Source organism: Oryza sativa, chromosome 10 (assembly GCF_034140825.1).
Source record: "Oryza sativa Japonica Group chromosome 10, ASM3414082v1".
Classification (NCBI taxonomy): Eukaryota; Viridiplantae; Streptophyta; class Magnoliopsida; order Poales; family Poaceae; genus Oryza; species Oryza sativa.
This window is the reverse complement of record NC_089044.1, coordinates 15,249,376-15,266,601: the sequence shown is the minus strand read 5'-3', so window position 1 is coordinate 15,266,601 and position 17,226 is coordinate 15,249,376. Positions and strand designations below refer to the sequence as shown.

Here is a 17,226-nt window from a genome sequence, read left to right as displayed (position 1 = left end):
TGGGGCTTGCTGAATTGCTGAAAGTTCAAGCGTTGGGGCTTGCCGAAAGTTCAAGCTTGACCTCAACATGTCTATACTCACAGTCACATAAGGTCAACGAGAGAGAGCGAGCTAGAGCCTGGAGTTTGGAGAGGCAAAAAGGAGGTTGAAGGTGAAACCTTTTGCAAACTTATCTAGCCCAAAGTGAAAAAGTCATCTTATCCCTAGTCCAAACTGAAACATTGGTTAAGAAAGATAGCCCAAAGTGCAATTTACTCTAAAAATAAAAATTATATGTATAGATTTGTCTTGAAAAATACTTTCATAAAAGTATACATATATCACTTTTTAATAAATATTTTTATAGAAATAAGAAGTGAAATTTGTGTTTTGGAGACCGTGTCGCTGTCCTAAACGACTTCCTTTACGAGTATGGAGAGAGTACGTGCGGAGTGAATGGTCCTATAGCAAACTCTGGACAAGCCAAATTTTTATATATGCTGGGCCGTTTCCCTACCATCCATTAGGGCCTTCGCCCACCAATACGCTTGGTCGTGCCCCACCACAATACGCTGGGCCTACAATTGTTTATGATGTCAGAAATTTGTCAAGATACTTTTCCCACAACTCATAAAAATTTGATCACTATTTCCGTTCAAAACAAAATTGATCACAGATTCCATTTGAGTGTCTGTATATATATAGTACGTCAACCACGATCAGGATCTATATATATCAGTGACCAAGTTATGGTGACTTTGAACATATATATAGAAGAACCTGATCCATAGTGTTTACCGCCATGATATTTCAACATCTGGAATTGGGAATATTTTCTTCGTGAAACTATGGTCGAAACTCAAAATTCATACTTAGAGCAAGGGGCAAGGCTAATAGCCATATCACCTTGCTGCATGCAGGCCTGCAGCTAGTTTCAAAACTTAGTAAATATAGCAATTAAGTTATATATTTTTCTCTACAATCTCCCACACACACCTTTTGTTTTTCTAGTATTAAATTGGGTTGTTTGAAGGATGGTAGCAAGGCACACGCATGTATGAGAAAAGAATTGGGCCCACAACATGGGGAGTAGTGTGTAGCCCGACGGCAAAACAATCCTTCTCTCTTTCACCTAAAAAATCTAATGTGTACATCACTATAGGCTGCTGATATAGTTTTATATATATCTGTTTTTATATTGTACATGTATACGGACGTCATGAGTTAATTTATTTTTATAACAAACAGGTCCTATTACCATCGCTGTTCGTTGATCATATCGGTTTTAAGACGAGGAATTACTTTATCTGGTTTAAGGTTCAGAGAAGAAATTAAATAAAACAAGAGAGTTAAGTGAACTCGAAACAGATATATGTCTGTCACTAATTCATAGATTGGAGAAATAGCATATATGTTGAAGAAACTTATTTATATTCTGTAGATATATATAATATCCATCTCACTGCATATATACGCAATAAGTATTAGAACACCATGCGTGCCCAGAACTGTACTGGGCAAATATATCCGCTTATTCAGTCATTCATTCATACCAAATCCAACCACAGCGATATCTCGACCGTCCGATCAGCGATCAGTGGTTGGCGATGATCTCCTGAGCCTTGATCTCGTACTCAAAGCCATAGCTGCTGACCTTTGAGCTGTCCGCCGACCAGATGAACAATCCCGGCAGCTTCCCCTGCCGCTGCAACTCCTTCGCTCCGGCGATCCCCTGCTCCGGCCAGAGCAGCCCGGCGACGTCGCCGGTCTTGAAGCTGGCGAGCACCTTGCCGCCCGGGTAGTTCGCCGCCTGCTCGTCGTAGAACATCACGTACGTCGGCACGTCGGTGTTGTCGCCGTAGCCGTAGAACTGGAAGTTGACGAGGTCGATCACGCCGGCGTAGCGCCGCCACAGCGGCTGGTAGTAGCGCTGCACCACGGCGTCCTCGAACGGCGCGATGGAGGTGGTGATGTTCGGGTGCCGCGCCTTGAGCTCGGTGAGGAGGCGGCCGATGCACTCCACGAACGTGTCGACGCCGGCGCCGCCGTCGTCGTTGAAGTGCTCGTAGTCGACGTCGACGCCGTCGAGGCCGTAGGCGTCGATGATGCCGGAGACGGAGGCGACGGCGTTGGCCACCCACGAGTCGACGGAGGTCGGGGAGAAGAAGACCTTGGCGGTGTCCTGCACGCTGTCGCCGCCGAGGCCGACCATGACGCTGACGTTGGGGTGCGCCGCCTTGACGGCGGCGACGTCGGCCGGGGACAGGTTGGCCGTGTCCCAGTACGGCGAGAACACGCCGTTGGTCGGCGCCGGCGTGGCGCCGCCGGCCGGGCTCGTGTAGTCGATGGCGAAGGAGAGGATGAAGTTGAAGCTGAGGTTTGGGTTGATGGGCACGTCGGAGAAGCGGACTCCGGTGAACTGCGCGCCGATGTACTCCCGGAACAGGTACCCGTTCGTCATGGCTACGACCTTGTTGCTCGAGTTAGCTGCTATCTGTCTAGCTATCTATTTATACACGTGAGCAACCGGTTTAATTAATTGTTGATTAATTTAGCTTTGACTACACCTATATGTTGGGGGAGATGAGCAAGCAAAAGATCAGGTTCTGATCTACTTACTGTTGGATGCATCACATCAGCTGTTGTTTATTAATGAGAATATAACAAGTTGGTCATGGTAGATAAGCGACCAAGGCCGTGTTTAGTTCCTTTCATAATAATTTTTTTTAAGTATACGGACACACATTCGAAGTATTAAATGTATACTAATAACAAAACAAATTACAGATTTCGCCTATAAATTGCGGGACAAATCTATTAAGCCTAATTAATCCATCATTAGCAAATATTTACTGTAGCACCATATTATCAAATTATGGTATAATTAGGCTAAAAAGATTCGTCTCGCAATTTACATGCAAACTGTGTAATTGGTTTTTTTCTATATTTAATGCTTTATACATATATTTAAATATTTAATATGACGAAATTTTTAAAAGTTCGAAGGGAACTAAATACAATCCAAGTAACCACCCGAGCGCGGCTCGAAAAAGAGTGACATATAGCTAGAACCTAGAGTTAGACATGTGCACGCCACGAAATTGGAGAGCTAGCTAAGGTTACCATCTTACGTACGGTAACCATTTGTGATTTGTGCACATCGGGGATTCATTTATGAAGCCATGCAGATCAGCACGACTCAAAATTGTCTTGGATTGGGAATTCGATCGGACATATATAAGTATAGGAGTGAAGTGCACCAGCGGTCTCTAAACTTGTGCGGGTGTGTCATCTAGGTCCTTAAACTCTTAAAATGTATTTTTGAGTCCTCGAACTTGTCTTCGGTATCATATAGGTCCAAACAGGCTCCGATCCGCTCCATCCGCTAACGTGGCATCCACGGTAGCGTCTACGGGTCAGTGGGGACCCACATGTCAGCTCTGTGCATCATCTCCACCGCCCTGGGAGCCGAGAGAGAGAGAGAGCGAGAGCAGGAAAGAGAGACACCGGCGGTGCTCGACGCGTCACGCGTGGCCGGGACGTGGCAACGCTGAGCTCCTCCCTTTTATTCCTCATACGTGTCGCCTTCTCTTCTACATTCTTCTGGAGCCGAACTACTCGGACGAGAGAGAGCCCTATGCCTCTCCGTCGCCCACATTCTCGTCGTCGATCGCGAAGAAGATGACGCTCGCTGTTGCCGACGAGTTGTCTCCATCGCCAAATCTTTCCCGTTCCAAACTTCCCACATCATGCCGAGCAAATCTCCTTTTGACCCCATCTCGTTTTATCCACTGCAGCAACGGAAACGCGACCTTGCCCACGAGAGCTCCGGAACTCGCACCAGGCGTCGCCGCCATGAAGTCGTCGCTGTTCCAACCGACATGGTCCATCTCAAGCCAAGCCATCGTGCCAAAGTCATCGCCTCACCATCATGGCCAAAATCCCTCAAGAAATTTTAAGAATCATGCACAGACGAGGGAGATCGCCGTCATCTTCTCCAACTCCGGTCACCGAGTGCCATCGCCAATCCCTCTCTCCCCGGTGAGCCACGGACTAATTAATCGTGCATGCAACTCTTTAGGGACCTCACTAACCACCCATGCACCTTCTCTAAGCATTCCACCGCTCAAGCGAGCCGTCGCCGTGAAGCCGACGTTATCCACCACCGCCGGGCTGTCTTTTCCATTGCCGCTATTACCCAGACCTCGCCATGCCGCAATCAAGTTCCAGTGAGCACCTAGGGACCTGCTAGACTCGTATGCATGCATCTTTTTGCACTAAATCGAGCTGGGACTCTACATGCACAGGCGTATTGAAGACCACCGCCGCTCGTGACACCACTGGCATCGATTCCGGCCACCTCCGGCGACGAGACCACCTTCAACAGGATCGCAAGGAAGTCCTCAGCATTTCTTCTTGTGGTTGTGTCGGCCGAAGAATCGCCGTTCGCCAACGGCATCGTCGTGAAGGAACGCCGGCCGGCGAACTCTGCGGCTGCTGCTGTGTTCTCCCTGTGCCTATGATAGGTGGGCTCCGCTCCATTAGCACGTATAGAATTTGATTAGAGTAAGTTTAAAACATGTAAGGTTCTTTCTGTAAATATTGTTATCATATCATATATTTATAAATATGACTGACATGTGAGTCCCCACTGACACGTAGGCGCTACCGTGGCATGCCACGTCAGCGGATGGAGTGGGTCGGTACCCGTTTGGACCTATATGACACCTAAGACAAGTTTAGAGACATAAAAATACATTTTAAGAATTTAGATACCTAGATGATACATTCGCACAAGCTTAGAGACCACTGAAGCACTTCACTCTAAGTATAGCTAAAGGAAAAACAAGACCGACTTCCAGACCGTCCATGCATGCTGGCACATGCATGCGTACACGCGGAACTAACTGTGACTAGATTGTTCACTACTCGGCGACACGTTCACGTTAATTAATTACTCCCAACTACCACGGAGAAAAGGTCATCCGTACCGGATGGAAACCCACAAAGAGTGCCGGTTTTTCCAAACGACACCATGAAGAAGACACATATTAGAACACTTAAAGGTGGCGGTTTTAGAACTGGCATCTTTAAGTTATACAATTTGCAAAGACAAATTTACCCGAGCCGATGCATCAAAGCAACCCAAAAAATCATCCAAAAATCTAAAAAAGACTACACATCAGCATCACACAATCAATAATTGATGGATCACACAATCAACAACTACACATGGGAGCTCGCCGGAACTGTCGGATCTGGCGGATGGGAGCCTGTCGCCGCTGCCGCTGCCTCCCCTCCCACCGGATCTGGCGGAGGGGAGGGCGCCGCCCGCCGTTGCCGCCTCTCCTCCCGCCGCCACCCGTGGGGCGCCGCCGCTGCCGTTGCCTCCCCTCCTGCCAGATCTAGCGGAGGGGAGGGCGCCACCCGCCGCTGCTACCACCGCCTCCCTCCCACCGCTGCACGCTGTTGCATGCTACCACCGCGTGCTAGCGACCGAGACACTGCGGTAGAGAAGGAGAGAGAGCCGGCACAGAGGGGAGAGGGTGTGAGAAAGAGAGAGCGGTGGGTGAGAGGACGAGAGGGGAGCAAGTGGATAAGGACGCTCCCTTACCTCCCACTCGGCGTTTTATTCCTCGCCTCCCCGTGCGATAAAAGAAAAAAAGAGGCTGTCTCTCAATTCGGCTTGGCTCGTTTGATAGGGTGTCGTTTTTAATTAACCGACACCTATAATATATTAAAGATACTAGTATCTTTATAAAAAGAATCGGCACCTATAGTATAGGTGGCGGTTCTTCTATAGAACCGACAACTATAGCGTATTAAAGGTGCCGTTTTATTTTTTTTCATCTTTTGAAGGGGAAAAGCACTATATGTTTCGGTTTTAGCTGATCTGACACCTATAGTGCCGACTTGTATATGTCTTTTTTAACAGTGTCCCACCATCCCAATCATCCCTAACAAAGAACATCAAGACCAAGAACACCAACACATAATTTATTCTAAAATTAATCCTCATCGATAAGGTGTTTTGTCGCTTCGAGTCCAATAAGAATTATCTCATACTTAAATGTTGCATGGGTTGAACTAATAAAAATTAATCTTGATTAGTCGTATGCAGGGTATTTCATAATGCATATGTACTCTTTGCACGAATAAACAAAATAAACATTTTGTTAGATGACGATTATTTTTGGAGAAAACCTCAAGACTCTTAGGCGATAATTACATTGGGATACAGGGAGGAGCTACTATTGCACGTTATGTCACTATTACCCGGACAACCTTCGTATACAGCCAGCTGCTAGATATAATCTCCGATTGACCTCCATGTTCAACTCTACCGACACCGTCGTCGTCATCGTGGTGGTGGCAGGGTTTCCCTTACCGCCGGTAACCGCGCGGGCTTATCGCGGGGGTACGGTAATATAAATACCGCGGTAACCTCCTTAAATTCAAATAAATTTAAAAAATAATTTGAATTTTTGATAAATTTTACACGGTTTTGTATGGTTTTTCACGGTTACCGTGGTTACCGCGCGGTAACCGTGCTTACTATTGGGGCGCGGTAACCCCGGCACCGGCGGTTTAGGAAACCCTACCGTGGTGGTGGTGATGTTCACCAACAAGCTGGCTCCCATGCAAAAAAGAAAAGCTGGAAAGTTTTTCTTTTTAAAAACACAGTAAAAAAAACAGATATTTATAATACGTACCCTGCACACTTACACCTGTAAATGCACGTACGCATATATTATCGAGCAACTTTTAAAAAACTGGGCCGGTCAAAAAAAAAAGTTTAATTCTACATGAAGGGTCTGGTCCTCCATCATCCCCTTGATCTGATCGACCTAGCTGGGCTTGGTAATCGGCCAGTACTAAAAGGAAAAAAGTACACCGAACGTCCTTCAACTTGTCATCGAGTTACAAAATCGTCCCCTAACCATAAAACTAGATATTCAGCGTCCCTTAACTAATCAAAACTAAATAGGTCCTTCGGTAGTTTTGACCCTGGTTTTATCTTACGTGGCAGTTGAGTTAGTGTGGGACCCACGTGGGCCCTACATGTCAGGATGCCACGTCATCTCTCTCCCTTCCTCCTCTCTCTCTCTTCTCTTCTCGTCTCTTCTCCTCTCTGGGCAAAGGGTGCGGGCTGCAGCGACTAGCGGCGCCGTGGAGGTGGGCGTCGGCGGCGGCGCAGAGGAGATGGGCACCGGCACCGGCAAAGATGTCACACCCAAATCTGGCACTGCCGTACAACGGCACCTGATAGGAGCGTGTCGTAGGAAAAACGGCGCAAACCGTTTCCTACGAAACCGCGATCATAGTACCAGTCCCAGGACATAGCGCTGGTACCCACGGTGACAAATATGAATCATTGTAATCCTTAAATTAAATAGAGGACTTATTTACCTTAACTTAGGTTGCAGCTCAGGATAGCCCGAGAATACAATCGACGACGCGGACGAGGAAACACCAACAGCAGCAGCAGCAGCAGTAGCGGAACCAACGGTCTAACACCCAACACCACAGGCGACGGCTGGGAACCAGGACAAAACCCTAATCTTCGCTTAACTTCATCTTCTCTTCAAGACGGAGGAACTATATATATATATTTATATAGAGCAAGGGTGAGTATTTTCGTACTCAGCAAGCCATGGGAATTAAGTGTTTAATGCAGGCTTCAAAGGAAAGGCTGTTGTTTTTGCAATTGATTTTATTTAAACTCCTTTTTGAAACAACTAAGTGAGTGCTTCTCAAACGACACGGATGAGACAGTGCGTCTCGTCCGGTCGGAGTATGTGTAATGTATCAGTCTTTGATTGAATCAGGATTGGCACCCGGCCACAACTTTAAAACGGCCACCCGGGCCTAGCTGATCCCGTCAGCCACAGATGTTCCAAACATCGAACCCAAGTCCACAACAGCAATTTCACAAATCAGTAGTCAAACAAAACTACGCTAAGGAATCACCTTACATCCGCCCATGACCATGGGCACGACTGTTCGAACAGTTTAATAACCTCTGCAGAGGGGGCACACTTTACCCACACGACATTACTAACCCGGATCACTCAGCCCGTGCAGAACAGCCACGTCTGGTGACCTTGAGGCTTTCATGACAAGGCATTTCGAGAGCCGACACAGGTTTACCATATGCCGACGAGAGGGGTCCCAGACCAACAACAGGTTAGGTCCCAGACCATACTGTGTCAGGAAGCCCAGGGGTCCTTCCCGACACCACCCTGGCGAATCCACTTGTCCCCCGGCATCAAGGCTCCCCTGATTAGCTAATTACTCAGTCAGGGGTGTCCCATTCCACCCATGTGGTCGTACTTGATATATGTCCGGATGAAATTCCAAAGGAATCGGTCCTTAAGTGCAAGAATAGGAGACCGTGCTCCCGGCACGTCCCCTGGTCTGCGATTTTGGAAATTCATTTAGTTCGCAAGCACCGACCTAGGCGTCGGGTTTTTCCGAGTCTTTTGCAAAACCCAAGTTTTACCCATCGTTAGATATTTTAAATTTGAGGGGAGGACTCCGACGTGCGTACCCGAAGGCCCGTACATCGAAGTACAACAGTTGACAAAGGAGGTTTAAGTGTTCAATAATTTAAGGAGGGTAATTGCAGCAATTAGGATTGGGGCCGGTAGGCTATCTCGCAAGCCGCGGCCAATTTACTTGTGTTAATCCTATCCATGCATTATTTGTGGAAAAGAAATACTTAGATTTAAATTATAGGTGCAAGATGGTCAAAAGTGACTTGCCTTGCTCAAGGTCTTCACGGAGCTTCACAAATCTTTGAGAAAACCCGCAATCGACGAAAATCCGGTAACCGCAACTATACGCAAACAATCGAAAACCTACACAAGACCCAAAAGAAAGATCCTATTTAGCCTAATTATTAGTGCCATTAAATAGATCTCAACTTTAGAGAATTACTGGAAGTGGAACGGAGTCAATCGGAGTTACAGATCAGGAGATATGAATTTTGGAAGCTTAACTTGATTTTCTGGACGAGGAAAAGATTTATCGGAATTTTCCGGAATACGAGAAATGGTCTATGGAATTTATAGAAATAATATTCTCAAGAATATTATTGAATTTCACTGACAAGCAGGACCAAGGAAAAATGATTCATAGAATTTTGGAATAAGGAATTGATTTGTGGAACAAGGGAAAAAGGATCTATTAAATCCTTTTTGGAAAGGAAATCAAGGAGGGATGTATATTAGACTTGTTTCGGGTGGCATTGGTGCGGCCCAAAGGGTTGAAGGAGGCTCGGCCGAGCCATTTGGCCGGTGTGGGCACAAGGAGGCGGCCCAAGAGGCGTGCGGAGAGAGAGAGAGGGGTTGGGGGGGAGGAGTAGGGCAGCTGACTGGGTGCCGGCTTGACCCGGTCAAGCGGGGCCGACGGCTGAGGTGGCTGCCACGCAAGCGCGAGAGAGGGAGGCCGAGCTCGCCCGGATCGGATGGCTCACGGCGGCCGAGAGGCGCCGGCGAACGGCGGCGAACCGGAGTGGGCGGCGGGCACCGGAGGCAGGAGGAGGAGAAGGGGAACTCATTCCACGGCTCGGATCGGGAAGACGTCGCGCAACGACGGCCGGCGGCGGCGGCCAATCTCGCCAGCACGCCGACGTGGCCGCGCGCGAGAAGAGCGAAGGGCGCGCGGGCTCGGGCTTAGCCGAACCGGTATGGTGTTGCGACGCGCACGCGGTGAAGCGGGACCCGATGGTCGCCGCGTTTGAACTCGGCGGCGGCGCTATGCGGCGGCGGAAGGGGCGGCATGGCGCGGGAGCGGGTTGGGAGGCCGGCGACTGGGGCGGCAGCCTGGGAAGGTTCAAGGGGACACGGGGAGGGTCGCGGCGCAAGGAATCGGCGAGAGAAGGGCCGACGGCGGTGGATTGCGGCGGCAGCCATCGCCGGCGGAGAAAAGGGGAAAACTCGCCGGGGCAACGGGAGTCCAATTCACCGGGGAAGGAGCTTCTACACGGCTCCGGGAACTCGTTTCAAGCAACGGGCGGCGACGAGCTAGCCTAGGGGATCATGGCGACGGCGAGTGATGCCCGGGACATGGCGAGGGCGCGCGGCGAGCTGTGGCGAACGGCGGCGGCATGGCGCGGCGTGCGACAGGGGGAAGTGGTTCGGTGGGGAGCTCACCGACGAGAGAAACAGCGTCGGCGGCGCGGATGGAGTCGCGGCGAGGTGGACGCGACGGCGGGGCGGCGCGGCACCGAGGGTGCGCGGCCGGGGAAGGAGGGAGGGAGAGGTGGCGATGGGGCAGCCCGGAGCTCCCCGTCACGCGTCCACGCACGCACCGGCTCCTCCGGTGCTCGGCGGCGGACGGCGACGGCGAGAGCGGGGCGAGCAGCAACAATGGCGCGGCGGTGATGGAAGTGAAACGAGAGGAGGATTCGATGGGAGGGGCTTGGGTTTTTATAGCGGAGGCGAGGTCGGTTTGGGGAGGTGGAAACCGACTTGGCAGTCGAGCGCTCGGCTGGCGGTCACGGGCGACGCAAGAGCGGCGGACGACGAGGATGCAAAGAGCGGCGAAGGCGGTGGATCGGACGGCGTGACTTGAATCAAGGGAGCGCGAGGGGCAATGCGGCGAGCTAGTGCGTGGTCAAGGTGGGGCGTCGAGCTGCTGCGGCAGCGTCAGCGGCGCTCTGACCGCGGCGCAAGCGACAGAGGTAGGGCGCCGGTCTGGGAAGGGAAAAAGGAAAAAAGGAGAGGGGGAAGGGGACTTGGTCCCTTGCCGCTTTGGGTGAGGGAGGAAGCAGAGGCGCAAGCTCTGGCTCCCGTCTTTTTGGTGGTTAGCAGTGTGGAGCGGCTTGGGATGATGGCGGTGGTGGCGGCAAAAGCGGGCGGGGCCGGGCGGCACGCGGTCACGGGCGGCGTCAGGGCTGACGCGGCGGCGACCGAGCGGCTGGCCACGAGCGAGCGCGCGCACGTGGGAAACCGATGGGCGGCGGCGAAAATCAAATGGCGGCGGCGGGAAGGTTCAAACCCCGGCGGCGGGAATCGGCAAGGCGGCGGTGGTCGACTGGCGAGAGAGAGAGGAAGAGAGACGACGCTCTCTCGGGCGGCACACATGCACAGCACGTGCGAGGAGGAAGGAGGAGATAGGCAGAGGGGAGATGGGCCGAGGGGAACATGATCGGCCCACAAAACTTGAGGAAGGCGATTTAGACTTTCACAGAGGAGGCTGATTTGGAGAGAATTGGAGTTTGGATTTGGATTCAAATTTGATATCCGAACTCGAGGGTTCAGGGAGGAATCAAGGAATGGATTCGAGGTGGACTCGGATATTTGTGGAATTAGGACAAGTATTTGGTGGGGATTCAAAGGATGCGATTGAATTTCGGAGTTTGATTTCGGAGACTTGAGTCGGAATTGGAATCTTGAGGTGGGCGATTTTGATGGCGATGAGAGGGAACAAAGATGGAGATTGAATTGAGATCCATGGCACGACTTAGACTCTCACTCAAAGAACGAAATTTTTGAAATTAGGATTTTGCCGAAATAGTTTTTAACGCCTCACGAAAAGCGGAGCGTTACAAAAGAGGAGATGGTCGTCGTTGTCGGTGAGGTGGGGGAGGCGGAGGAGGGGAAGGGGAAGGATGGTTGCGGCGGCATGGTGCGAGGCGACGACGAAGGAGGCTGGGCCCCATTGGCCAGCTCAGAGCGATGCATCGGAGGGGCCACCGACGCAGAAGAGGGAAGCCCTGCCCCGGCCATGGCAGCGGCGGCGGCGCAACCGCCGCAAAGGAGGCTACCGGCGCACCGCCTCTACCGATCGCACCCGCACTTCCGTCATCGACAGCCTTTGCAAGAACTCCACAACTCCTGCAACACACGATCTAGATGGCCGCGACGAGGTGCTCGGCGTGGTGGCCGAGATCCAAGAGTGGCACGACGCGCCTCCGCCTCCAGATGCTCGACGTCGACCGCCGTCCGCCGCTTCCGTCGCCTCTGCATCCGCGGCTCCACCCCCACCACCGTGTGCATCCTCGCTCACCTCGTCGCCGCCTGGGCCCACGCCGGTGAGCTCGAGGACCACTTCCATGTCAGCGTCGGCGTCCAGCGGCCGCGGCGATGACGGCGACGAGTGTCCGTTGGCCACCATATGCTGAACGGGATGCTAAATCTAATGGGCCGATCGAAATATTAGGACCTTATACGCCATCAGAAGAAAATGGGTTAGGTTGGGTTGGGTTGGGTTTGGATGGACCTCTTGAAAAAGGGTTAGAATGGACTAGGTAGAGAGACTTGTTGCTGCGGCTAGCGTGCGGTACTGTGTTCTCCTGCATCAAAGATGGTTTCTTCCTCACCATGAGGAACATGCTCGGCCACGGCAGTAACTGGTGCAAACAGGCAGACCCACCAATTCACTTATAGTACAAATAAACAGGTAACACGTCAGGTTACCAGCTTAATTGTAGTACAAGTGGGTTAACGGGCCTGTCCGTTTGCACCCTTAGCGGTAAGCGATGCCTTCACCCACCTCCTCATTGGAGCTTGTTTGTCACTGCTAGGCATCAGGTTCGCGCTTTCTCAATCTTGGTCAACAACATGCGAACTCGTGCAGATATCACAAACACACGTCACGAAACGGTCTACTTCTGCCAATCCCTTCGAAACGTGTATATTCCTATAAAACCGGTGATAAAATGGTATATTTCTAAACCTTTTTTTCGTTTGTGAAATGAAGCAGTTACCATACATTTTGCCTCTCGCAGTAAAAGCTGCCTGAACTGTCAGTTCAGTGTTTGATCATTTCATATAGGAGAAGGATTCATACGCAGGGGCAGAGCTATAGTAGAGGGGTGCCCAGGAACCTGATCAAGAAAACATTTTAGCTACACACCACCTGTTTCCACCATGTGTGTATCCCCTAATACAAACTTAGACACTGGCATCAGCTTAAACTCGACCTAAAGTAAAGTAAATTAAACAAGTGGCACCCTTCTTCATTTCGTTCTATATCCGCTCCTGTTTATACGGAGTCGGAGTCACAGACCAACGAAGATCTTGTCTTGATTCTATCCTGGAGCTCTATCGTATTGTCATGATAAAAAAAAAAAAGCTTCAATTCCGGTTGTGAGTGTGAGGGAGTGAATTGTGTGCATGTGAAATCGCCGAATAAATCAATTGCCTGAATTTCCTTTTTCACGGAATACAGTACAATGTATCCTTGAAAATGAACTTCGGTGTCAAGAGAAATGTAAAACGAAGTGACGTAACATTAAATTGGATTTCGGCATTGCAAAATTCGATTTCAGCAGATGATAAGAAGGAAATATATATAGTTCTTCTGCAGGGAGTGATAGCTGAAGCCTGACCTATATCTCTTTGACTACCATTGATTAAGTTGCGAACGTTCCAATTCTTTTTCCATTTTATTCGACGGTTCCACTTGCAATCTTCTTATTTTGTCGCTTGCTCTATCCACGGGCTCTTATTTATTCGGCGCGAGGGGCCCCCTTCACACCGGTGCTTGGGAGCGGCAAGAACAGCGCCGCCCCTCCCCACTGGCTTCTTTCATGGTGGATCCGGTGGCGGCAACTTTTCTCGCGGCAGATCCTTCAACGGCGGCTTCTCCCGCGGCGGATCCTTTCAATGATGATAATGTTGTTGTTCTCCTTTCATTTTTGTTTTTAGATGTTGTTGTTGTTGTTGTATCGATTTTATGACTTGTGATCTGTAATGGCGATGATGCTGATTGTTGGAAGTTCGTTGGATTGATTTCGAAGGGCAAGGCTTAGGGATGACGCAGGGTGGATGCGCTCAGTGAACCGATGCAACGAGCCTCCTTTTTTTTCATCCTAGGAATCTTATAAAGGTACCTGTTTCTAAACCGACACCGTTTACTAGGTGCCGGTTTGAAAATCTGACATCCATATATCGCCGATTACCAATCGGCACATAAGTCCATTTCTTATTTAGCACGTAAGTCGTGCATAATGACGCTCGATATATAATACGACCATTATTTCGCAATTTATTTGCTCTTATTTCATAAGTATTATCACGACCGTTCGATGGACGATCAGTGGTTGGCGACGATCTCCTGAGCCTTGGTCTCGTACTCAAACTTGTAGCTGCTGACCATGGAGCTATCCGCTGACCAGATGAACAACCCCGGCAGCTTCCCCTGCCGCTGCAACTCCTTCGCGCCGGCGATCCCCTGCTCCGGCGAGAGCAGCCCGGTGACGTTCCCGGTCTTGAAGCTGGCGAGCAGCTTGCTGCCGGGGTAGTTCGCCGCCTGCTCGTCGTAGAACATCACGTACGTCGCCACGTCGGTGTTGGCGCCGTAGCCGTAGAACTGGAAGTTGACGTAGTCGATCACGCCGGCGTAGCGCCGCCACAGCGGCTGGTAGTAGCGCTGCACCACGGGGTGCTCGAACGGCGCGATGGAGGTGGCGATGTTCGGGTGCCGCGCCTTGAGCTCGGTGAGGAGGCGACCGATGCACTCCACGAACGTGTCCACGCCGGCGGCGAAGTGCTCGTAGTCGACGTCGACGCCGTCGAGGCCGTAGGCGTCGATGAGGCCGGAGACGGAGTCGGCGGCGTTGCGCACCCACGCGTCGACGGACGACGTCGGCGCGAACGTGGCGTTGACGCCGGTGTTCTGGACGGTGTCGCCGCCGAGGGCGAGGATGACGCTGAGGTTGGGGTGCGCCGCCTTGGCCGCGGCGACGGCGGCCGGGGACAGGTTGGCCGTGTCCCAGTACGGGGCGAACACGCCGTTGGCTGGCGCCGGCTTGGAGGACTGCGTCGCCATGAAGTAGTCGATGGCGAAGGCGAGGATGAAGTGGAAGCTGAGGCCCGGGTTGACGGGCACGTCGGAGAAGCGCACGCCGGTGAACTGCGCGCCGATGTACTCCCGGAACAAGTAGCCGTTCACCATGGCCGCCGATCTAGCTAGCGAGTAGGGCTAGCGATCGAGCTGTGGACGCGGCGCATGGCGGCTATGTTTTGGTGGCTGCCGAAATTTATAGCGGCGACTCGGCCACTTGACTCCGATCAAGTTGGGCGGCTCGCCCGGATGCATGGAAGCTTGGTGAAAGAAGGAAAGAATTTTTAGGTTGTGTTTGGCGAAGAGCACTGCTATACATACTAAAATTTTCTTACAAAAGTCTTACTAACAAATTTCTCAACCGTTTGATTTAACTAGATGAAAGTGAGGTGGGATTGGAAAAGCGAAATGGATGAATGGCTAGTATTAAATAAGGTACAGGTGTATTTACACCTTAAGCTATTAGATACTTCTATTGGTATCCATGCTTCTACAAAGAAAGATATAATATTATTTAGAGCACTGCTACACGTATTAATTCTTTCTTATTAAATTTTTACTAACAATTATCTCAACTGTTTGATTTAGGTAGATAAAAGTTATAAAAAAAATTAGATCCACCTATAGCATGACACTGATACATCAATGTAAGTAAAAAATTAGTAAAAATATAAGTACTCCATCCGTTTTTTAATATAAGTAAAATATCAGTGTCATGCTATAAGTGGATCTAAGTAAAAATACCTCGGTGGATGGTAGAATTTCTGATAAATACTCCCTCCGTTTTTAAATGTTTGACACCGTTGACTTTTTAGCACATATTTTACCGTTCGTCTTATTAAAAAAATTTGTGAAATATCTAAAACTATATATATATATATATATATATATATATATATATATATATATATATGAAAGTATATTTAACAATTAGTCAAATGATAGGAAAAAAAATTAATAATTACTTAATTTTTTTAATAAGACGAATAGTTAAATATATTTAAAAAAGTTAATAGCGTTAAATATTTAGAAACGGATGTAGTATATACGTTAGAATCTTCTGATCTGTCAAGCAGACGTAATTGTTTGACTATGAAAGCATAGTGTCCAAATGCCTCCAGAATGGACCGGCAAGTCTCAGCTATACTCGCTTCGTCCCAAAAGGATAAACCTGGGTTTCCGTGTCAAACGTTTAACTGTCCGTTTTATATGAATTTTTTTATAATTAGTATTTTTATTGTTGTGAGATGATAAAACATGATTACTCCTTCCATTACATAATATAAGGCACAACCACTTTTTCTAGATGTTCCATATATAAGGCATGCATGCATGTAGGCAATTAACTATTACCCCTTCTCCATTAAATTATTACTTTTTTAAATCCTATATACTCATGTTCTCTAATTCTATTGGATGCATGCATTGTATTTATTAGGATAATCCAAACTACAAGATGATACTCCCTCCAGTTTCATATTAATTGATATTTTGGACAAGGGTGAGGTCAAACTTTTATAACTTTAACCATCAATAACTTTAAAAATATTTAGTTTAAAGGAACTAGAACAACATATATAGATTTATCTTTTAAAGCACTATAATAAAAGTAAACATGCATTTATTTATTATATATATTATAATAGAAAAAATAAGGTCAAAGATATATCTTGTGGACCGTGTCATTGTCCAAAACGTCAATTAAAATGAAACCGGAGGAAGTAATAATTATTTTCTTGTTATTTGGGTTAGGGGTGGTTATGCCTTATATTTTGAAATGGAGAAAGTAATACTTTATGCGTGACTTGTCTTTTTAATTTTTTTCATAATTTTTTTCAAATAAAACGGACGGTCAAACGTTGGATACGGAAACTCAGGGTTTGTCCTTTTTTTAGACGGAGGGAGTACTCCCTTGGTGGGTGCACACACTGACCTGTCCGTGAATACTTTTGATCTATTGTAGTACGACTAAATGAATTATTTTTCTTTTTCAAACATAAATTCCATTTTTATGTTTAAAAGTGAAATTTCATTAAAAGTACTCGTTCATTGAAAGCGTCCATATATATATCCCTACTGCTTCCCCAAGTCCTAATTAACGTGGACGTTGGATGGCTTTGGAATAATTACACTAGGTCCGAACCACTTGATCACTAGCATAAGAAGGATTGAAAACGGAACAGAAAACTTCTCCACCGGTGTCTCCTCTTTTCACGATTGGTTGTGCTCTAGCCACCTCAAGGTCCGAAAGGAACAGCATCGAGGCTTCGACATGATGGTGACCCTTAGGACTTGGTCCATTTGGAAGGAGAGGTACAACCCGATCTTCAATCAATGCAATCAAACTCGGCCCGAAGTGGTCACGGCAATGGCATAGGAAGCCGCCCTTTGGAAGCTTGCTTGGTCTTTGTCGCCGGCGCTGCTAGCCTGGACCTTTAGGTGGCCTGCTCG

At 48.9% G+C, this 17,226-nt stretch overlaps 2 protein-coding genes and 1 long non-coding RNA gene across 3 annotated transcripts; 1 reads left to right on the top strand and 2 right to left on the bottom strand.

Moving 5' to 3' along the window:
* Window positions 1–1,389: 1,389 nt before the first annotated feature.
* Window positions 1,390–2,459, bottom strand: LOC4348634 (chitinase 2). Its single transcript, XM_015759537.3, has one exon. The coding sequence runs from the start codon at window positions 2,438–2,440 to the stop codon at window positions 1,574–1,576; it is 867 nt and encodes a 288-aa protein (XP_015615023.1). The 5' UTR covers window positions 2,441–2,459; the 3' UTR covers window positions 1,390–1,573.
* Window positions 2,460–3,641: 1,182 nt separating this feature from the next.
* LOC136353629 (uncharacterized) lies at window positions 3,642–4,616 on the top strand. The gene is made up of 3 exons (XR_010736967.1): window positions 3,642–4,020; window positions 4,095–4,208; window positions 4,287–4,616. It is a non-coding gene; the product is annotated as an uncharacterized lncRNA (long non-coding RNA).
* Window positions 4,617–13,878: 9,262 nt separating this feature from the next.
* Window positions 13,879–15,055, bottom strand: LOC4348633 (chitinase 1). Its single transcript, XM_015757491.2, has one exon. The coding sequence runs from the start codon at window positions 14,884–14,886 to the stop codon at window positions 14,026–14,028; it is 861 nt and encodes a 286-aa protein (XP_015612977.1). The 5' UTR covers window positions 14,887–15,055; the 3' UTR covers window positions 13,879–14,025.
* Window positions 15,056–17,226: the final 2,171 nt, after the last annotated feature.

Excerpts from the sequence above, each read along its gene's own strand:
- LOC4348633 (XM_015757491.2), bottom strand. The coding sequence starts at position 14,886 with ATGGTGAACGGCTACTTGTTCCGGGAGTACATCGGCGCGCAGTTCACC.
- LOC4348634 (XM_015759537.3), bottom strand. The coding sequence starts at position 2,440 with ATGACGAACGGGTACCTGTTCCGGGAGTACATCGGCGCGCAGTTCACC.